The 7,893-nt window shown below is 51.4% G+C and overlaps 1 protein-coding gene across 1 annotated transcript; it reads right to left on the minus strand.

Annotated features, from left to right (window-relative positions):
* Positions 1 to 1,202: 1,202 nt before the first annotated feature.
* Positions 1,203 to 6,358, minus strand: BOD1 (biorientation of chromosomes in cell division 1). Its single transcript, XM_064725218.1, has 4 exons — positions 6,167 to 6,358; positions 4,999 to 5,123; positions 3,115 to 3,315; positions 1,203 to 2,015 (listed from the first exon to the last, which is right to left on the minus strand). Exons 1-3 carry the CDS (start codon positions 6,356 to 6,358, stop codon positions 3,117 to 3,119), a joined length of 516 nt encoding a protein of 171 aa, XP_064581288.1. The 3' UTR covers positions 1,203 to 2,015; positions 3,115 to 3,116.
* Positions 6,359 to 7,893: the final 1,535 nt, after the last annotated feature.

Here is a 7,893-nt window from a genome sequence, read left to right on the forward strand (position 1 = left end):
GGTTTGATGGAAGAAGGGCAGAGAGGGAAAATAAGGAATGTTCTGCAGTGATGCTTGTGCAAACATCTCAGTTCAATGTCAGCTTCTGATTCCTTGAATGCCTCCCCAAACTCCTCAGGCTGTGTTTAACACACCCAGCACAGCAAAACCTGCCTCATTCCCCAGCTTTAGTCCAACATCCTCCTGCAGGGACAATTCCACTTCTGCACTGGGTACAGCTTTGTTCTTCTCTTCTGCTGTGGAGATTTCTCTTTCATCACTGAGGTTTTAAGGCTGGAATCCCAATTCTGGCTGTGTGACTGGCAGGATTTCATCAAAGGCCACTGCACAAGCCCTTCATCAGAAGGACTTGGTGGCTTTTGTCACTGTCCCATTGTGTCAGGGCTGCTTCCAAGGCTCTGATGCAAAGCAAGGACTTGAGAACCCCAACATTAAAGCTTGTGATCCCAAAGTGGCTGCCCCAACTCTTCAGGTGTTTCTGTTGTCATCTGAAGGTTCCCAGAGCCACAGGAGCTGTGCACAGGCTGGGCCCCACCAAAGGCACAGCAGTGGCAGAGCTCAGGGTTAACACAGACAGAACAATGGAAAAGCCTTTTAAAAACTACCCTGAGTCTATTCTCCTTCACTTATCTCATAAAGCAGCTGCCAGGTAGGAAATGTTCAGGTTCCCTGCTCACTGCAGTAAATCCAGCTTGACTTGCTACAAAAAACCCCTGAGCTCCTGTCCTGCTCCCTGACTGCTGCTACTGTCATCCAGAATGTGCCTAAGCACAGCCAGAATCCTTTTCATTGCTCTTTCTAAACTACTGAACAATTTTTTCCCCTGAATAAATGTTTCAGTTCCAAAAAAGTGCTTGAGAACCCTACCAGGAGGTAAAAGGTTCTTTTCTCTCAAGAGCTGCCCTTAAGCCCCTAAGGGAAAGCATTTATTACACATTTGGAGCAGTCTTAAACCCCCAAACCAACATCCAGGAGAGAACCCATTACTCACACAATCCTCACAATATTTTACATTTTTTGGGACATCTTCTGTGGAAAGGATGCTACACCCATATTTTTTAACAAGCCCAGGTTGTTAAACCTAGATTAACCCCTAAAATGTGTAAGGTCACACTTTCCTCAGGGTTCCAGCCATCAGGACTCCTGGATTTCTTTAAATAGTTTCTCCTTAAAAAACTGCTGAAGAAGCCAAGCCTCAGAGATGCTTTTTGAGGTGTTTTATTGCAAAAAGGTGTGGACATTTGCTGGCAGAACAGGTTATCACATTCTCCATTTGACTGTCATCCAGAGGACACTGCATGCATTCAAGCTGAAAGCATAGGACAGTTTCCACCAGGCACCTGAGAAAGAAAAGTCTTCCAAGCAGAAAAAGACAAATTTCCACCTGATCCCCTACTCTGGTGTGCCCTTTGCTCCCCAGAGTTCCCTGGGAAACAGGAGTGACATCAGCTACAGGTACAGCCAACTGTAAATGTGCTCCTGTGCCCAACAGAATTGATCTGGATAATGAACCCTGAAGCTTCAGCTCCAGTTTTGAACAGGAAATTCCTTTCCCAAAGCAGGCAGTGCAGTGAGTTCCACCTGTGCTGGCACCTGCTGCTCCCTGTAACCCTGCAGAGGCACACAAGGCTTCTATCAAAGCAAATCTGACAGCTCTACTTGGTCCCCAAAAAACATCCCACCCCCAAACCCTCCTCCTTTTCTTTGTGCTCCTTGCAGCACCTCTTCCCCACTCCCTCCAGACTGCAGACAACTCCCTTTTCCCTTCCCACCCCCTTGCCCAAAGGTATGACTAATAAATACATGCTGCAGCTCACAGCAAAAACCTCTCCACACTCGGGCTGTCCCTCCACAGGCAGAACTCCAGGTGCACCTGAATTTCCCCATTTCAGTGCCCATTTCCCACAGGCCTAATAAAGGTTAATCATCTTTGGCAGACAGCAACCCTGCACCAAAGGGAACAAGGAATCCATTGCCAGACTAACAGGGCATGTTGCAACTGCAGCAGGATCTCCCTGCAAGGGAAAAAAAAAAATATTTTAGAGGATGTAAAAGCACCTTCACAAGGCAGTGCATTAGGATGGATTAGGATATATTATTAACTGTGGGTTATAATGGACTTTTAAACTACTTGAACCAGACAAATGCAAAAATTCAAGGTATTAAAGCTGCAAATAACTCAAGGTGCTACTACAGCCACTTAAACCCCCATGCTGGTTGCTCTGCTAATTCCAAGCATTAGAACAGCCACTGTAGGTTCTTATTCCTCCTAAATAAATCAGCTGTAGATTTTATGGAGCATTTTTGCTCTCAGAAAGCCCTGGCAGATGGAACAACTGATAATTAACTTCTTTTCATGCAGCATGGTTTTAAGTCCCCCAGCAAAGCTGCAGATTGGAATTTCCCACCAAGGCAGTGGTTCCTCAATATCCAAATCAACCTCTGCAACCTTAGCAAAGACAGGCACACCTTGTGCTAAGACAGAGGAGCACTTATGGCCCCCTGAGCCCCTGGAGTTATTTTAATCACAAAAGCCAGAATGAACCTGTTTGCCACAAAGGCACTCTCAGTCCTTGCAGCTGGAAGAGTCAGGTTGTTCTATTTAAATCAGTTTTTGAGTGAACAGTTTTTCACTCCCAGAGATGCTGCCCTTACTCCAGCAGGACTATTTTGGTCAGTGACAATTCAACACTCCAGTGTTTGTTCTGAAGCAGAGATACCCAAAACTTTCAATGCTAAGCCACAATAACTTGTCACCACTCTATTCCCACTGTGTTTCAGTACATGATATATATTTTTTATCCATTTGATACAGTTTTGAAGGCAGTCCAGCCACTTCCATGCTGCAGGATATGCTTTTTCTTTTTTTTGAATAACAGGCCTTTTGGGCTGATCCAAGCCCAGCTCTGGCAGAGTGCACAGTGTTCCTTGATAGCTGATTTACATCACCCTTATGTCTTAGCCCCAGCTATTTTTAGAGGCACTGGAGTGGCAGAGGCTGTGTGACAATGACAACAGGCTGCTGATCAAAGTGTCCCCCCTGCCAAGCCCTGCTCTATCTTGCACTGCACAAATACAGAGATGAGGCACAAGGAAAGTGCACAGATACCAGACCTTTAGGAGGCATCCTGAGATGGAGCAGGAGGATCTTTATTCTCAGGCTCTGGAGGAGGAGCTGGCACATTTTCCTCTTTCTTTTGTGCAGCCAAAAATTCATGAATCGCCCTCTCTATCTGAGGCCTGAAGATGTGGTTTAGTTTTGGATCCACCACCTGAGAAATAATTCTGTCCACTCCAGCTTCCAGCATTCCTGACCTTGAACAAAGACAAAGAAGTCATTCAGCTCCTCTGAAAAACTTCTCCCCAATCTCCTCCAGAAACTCTCCAGAGCCCTCCTGTCAACTGCAATTAGCATTAACATGGTGAGAACTGCAGCCTACTCAGGAGATCCTTAACAGGGACTTGTTTCACTCACCTATTTCTCTCCCTGCTCCCTACAGAATTAACAACTCACATCTGCTCTCCCAGGTACTTAAATGACACCTTGGCCAAGAGCCACTTTTAACAGAGCTCCCGTGGAAACCAGGTCAACATGAAAGCAAACAAACACATTTTGGCCCAAGGAGAGAAATAAGCTATTCTGAGGAGCAGGGCAGGTGAGAGCAAAGGCTTTTTTTTGGCTGAGTGGAGAGAGAAGAGCCCTGCCCCCTCAGAACAGGACTGTCACTTGCTCCTTGTCACAGTCTAGACAGAGGGGAATGAATTATAAAAGGGTTTGAATTGTAAAAACAAGGCAGTGAGCACACAGCAGAGGCTCTGGGCTGGGCAGAGGAGCTGAAGTGCCTGGTGACTGCAGGGGCTGTGCCAGGGCCCTGCATGGTGGGGCACAGATGTCTGGGAGGGTTAGGTCATGTCTGCAAGGGAGCAGGAAATGGAGATGGTCATGGCACTGGGAGAGGCTGTGAGGGAGGCAGGGACAGGGCCCCTCGTGCCACCTGCAGGTACCAGAGCCTGGGTGGGCAGGACAGAGCTGGACACCCCCAGGGCTCAGCCCTGCCCCTCCAGGAGGGACAGGGACTGTTCAGACTGCCCAGCACTCGGGCTGTTCTTCACAACATTGTGTGCAATACCTCATCCTCCTCTCCCTGTTGGGAATCAGTGTGAACTGTCACAGTCACAGAATGGTTTGGGTTGGAAGGGACCTTAAATCTCATCCCATTTCACCCCTGCCATGGCAGGGACACCTTCCACTGTCCCAGGGTGCTCCCAGCCCCATCCAGCCTGGCCTTGGGCACTGCCAGGGATCCAGGGGCAGCCACAGCTGCTCTGGGCACCTGTGCCAGGGCCTGCCCACCCTCACAGGGAAGGATTTATTCCCAATATCTGCTGCAAGCCTGCTCTCTCAGTTGAAGCCATTCCACCTTGTCCTATCCCTCCAAACCCTTGTAAAATTCTCTCCCCATCTTGTTGGCTCCTTCAGGCCTGTGAGGCCACACTGAGGTCACCCCAAAGCTTCTCCTGTCCAGCTGAACAATCCCAGCTCCCCCAGCCTTTCCTCCCAGCAGAGCTGCCCCAGCCCTCTGCCCATCCTGGTGCTCCCCAGGGCAGAGTCTGAGAGAGCTGGGCAGGAGCTGGTGCAGAGATTGCTGGGACAGGGGCTGGAATCTGCACACAAACCTTTGGCATCCTCAGGGTCTTTCTTTAGAGAATCTTTAAGGGCTCTTCTCTTTCCTGCAAGTTAAGATCAAGGTCATCCAGCTCAGCACAGCAGCAATAATTTGGATAGCAAATATAAATATTTCCCCACTCAAACCCACCCATTTCAGGCAGAGCAAAAATGTGCATTTTGGGGAGAGCTCAGCCTGCACTGACTCTCACAATGAAACTCAGGGGGGATAATAAAGTGCTGTGAAAACCTGAATTCTGCCAGCTCTGCCTTGCCTGAGGAGGTTTATGGTTTATAAATCCCATTTGTTGTGCAGGGTGCTGCTCACTCACTGGATCACACTCTGCCTCAGCCCGTTCCGCAGCTGGTTCTTGTTCATGGCTGGGTTCCATTCCTGCTTGTCCAGGTGGGTTGAGACAAAGTTGTCAACTTTCTGCCTCAGGTTCTGATAGGCTGGCTAAAAAAAATAAAAATAAACCAAATTCAACAGCTCAAATAGCTCCCAACAACCCCCTGCCAGAGCCCTGCACAGTGCAGCTATTGTCACACACAGACTGCCCTGCTGTCTGTGTGTCCCTCCTTTCACTCCCTGAACAAAGATAATCCTGTTTTCCCTGAGAACACAACTGGAAATTGCACAGAACTCTCAGTGTTGGAATAATTCAAGCAGCTGGGTAGATTGGGGCTGAAATTGTAGTGCAATGCAAACTGTGCAGACAGAGGTTGTTTAAGCAGAGTTCTTGTTGTCTGGAAAGCCTCCACCCCCGAATTCCTAGGAAACTGGCTGAGCAATGCTGCCACTAAACAAAAACTTAAGTTATTTGCTTCTGTGGCACTAGCAGAGAAGAATAAAAATACAAAATTGTAATTTTAAAGATTATTATAGTTATTTGAGTTTTGTCAGAGGAAATGTAATTCCAGTGAACAGGAACTTAATAAATCCATATAAATGCTCAGGACCATCTACATCCTGGATGCAAGGGAAGGACAAGAGGGAAACAGGGATATTTCAGAGTTTGATGTGTCTGCTCTGGGTGAGGACAGCAGATCCCAGGACAGGGCTCCTGCTGGAAATGTAAAAGCTTTGGGAAAGCAAAATTCAACAAAAAACGTTAAATTTTGACAGTCACTGAGAACAATCCAACTTTACACTGATAACCCAATTCAACACTGGCAACAAATGATGAGGAGTTTGCTATGGCTGAGAAAAAATTAATGTCAAACAGTCTGGGGTGATCTACTCAAGAATCAAAGGTTAAAGGTTCGCTTTGAGACTATAGGGACGTTTGAGAATATGGGAATTTCAGAAATACAGGTTGGGAGCAGCACTGCTCCTATGGGAAGGCGTTTTCCCAGGTAAGCCTGGGCTGAGTTGAAAGGCTGAGGCTATTCTCTGCCCGTTCTGTGCCCGGGGTGTGGATGCGGCCGCGGGGATCCCCCGGGAGCGGCCCCAGCGCGGCGGGAGCGGCAGGGCCTGGGCTCGCTGCCCGGCCCCGGTACCTTGGTGTCCACGTCGGCCAGGCAGTCGCGGCGGAAGCCGTCGAAGAGGCCGCGGCTCTTGAGCTGCTCCACGATGATGGCGATGAGCTGCGGGTCCCCGGGCGGCAGCGAGCCGGGGTCGGTGGGGCCGGGCCCCGCGGCCCCCGCGCCGCCGCCCGCGCCCGCCGCGGCCCCGCCGCCGCTCTCCGACATGGCCCGCGGCCTCCGCGCCGGCCCGCGCTGATGGTGTCACCGCGCCGCGCTGCATCACGGGGAGGCGAGTTCTCCTCACCAGTGATGCCATAAGCTGGGTATTCTCTTAGAACTACAAATCCCAGCGTAAAGCGCGGCGCGGCTCAGGGAAGTGGCGGAAATGCGGGCTCGTTGCTGTCGCGGTGTATATTGGGAGTTGTAGTTCTCACGGGACCGTGAGCACCCTCCCCGCATCCACCGGCGGTTGTGAGGGGATGGCGGTGCTGGGATCGCCCGGCCGGGGCGGTCACAGGGCTCCCCGTGTGCCCCCGGAGCGGGGTCAGAGGGTCCGGGTGTTCCTCAGCATAGCCCGGGTGCCCCAGGTGTGCAGCTGGATGCTCAGGGATCCCCCCCGCCATAACAGAGAGGCTATGACTTGCATGTTCTAGTGAGGGCAGAGATAATGTAATTTGCGAGTCAAATACATCAATTTGTGTGGGATCGTGCTATATTTCTATCGGGATCCTGAGACCCGGCTGCCCCCAGCAGGGGCTGTGTGTGCTGAGACCATCGCTGAGCCGGGATCTGCCGGGCACAAACCCCACACGCTGGGTTCGCTCCCTTCCCAGCGGTGGGGTACGCAGTAATGAGCCCGTTTCATCCCAGCTCCCGACCCCCAAAATCCCACCCTGGGCATCCCTGGAGCGCTGTCCAAGCCCTCCTGGAGCTCTGGCAGCCTCAGGCTGTGCCCATCCCTGGGGAGCCTGGGCAGTGCCAGCACCCTCTGGGGGAAGAACCTTTCCCAAAGGTTCTTCTTTCCCAAAATCCAGCCTGGCCCTGCCCTGGCCCAGCCCCAGCCCTTCCCTGGGAGCTCTCAGGGGTCCCAGGGGCGGTCGCTGCTCGGGGACAGGGACAGCCAGCGGTGCCGGCTCGGAGCGGGGGAAGCAGCGCGGCCATCCCGGCAGGTGGCACCCGGTCCCCATCCCGGTCCCCATCCCGATCGCTTCCCTCGCTTTCTCCCCTGGCAGGGACGAAATTAATGGATTTTAGCCTCGAAGGTAGAGGGGTGGCTCATCTCTTGGGACCCTCGCAGCAGCCAGGATAGCGACGGAGGAGTCGGACACCTATTTGTCTATTTGTTTGTTTATTTATTTATTTATTTAATTATTTGGAATTTCCTGCTGCCGTGGGCTGGCTCCTTCCCGCGGAAAGGCTGAGAGGCAGCGACCTCAAAAGCAAAACCCTTCAGCAGCACAGAATCCAGCCCAGGGTTTAGTGGGGACTGCCCCGAGCAAAGATCACCTCCCAGTTACCAAATTACTGGAACGGACTGTGATGCAGGAGGGGAAAATCCTCAGTGCAACCTCCGGTACCCGGGATGCTCCGGGGTGGTCTGGAGCTGCCTTGCCCCCAGTGCTGGTGCTGCTGCCCTGCCCCAAGTCCCTGTGCGAGGTCTGTGCCTTTTCCTGTGGGTGGATGCTGTGACCTCTCTCCCACGGTGGCACAATTGATGCTCCAAGGCAGAACACAGGGGGCAAAGCAGGTAGTTATGAGAT

This window comes from Zonotrichia leucophrys, chromosome 13, assembly GCF_028769735.1.
Source record: "Zonotrichia leucophrys gambelii isolate GWCS_2022_RI chromosome 13, RI_Zleu_2.0, whole genome shotgun sequence".
Lineage (NCBI taxonomy): Eukaryota > Metazoa > Chordata > Aves > Passeriformes > Passerellidae > Zonotrichia > Zonotrichia leucophrys.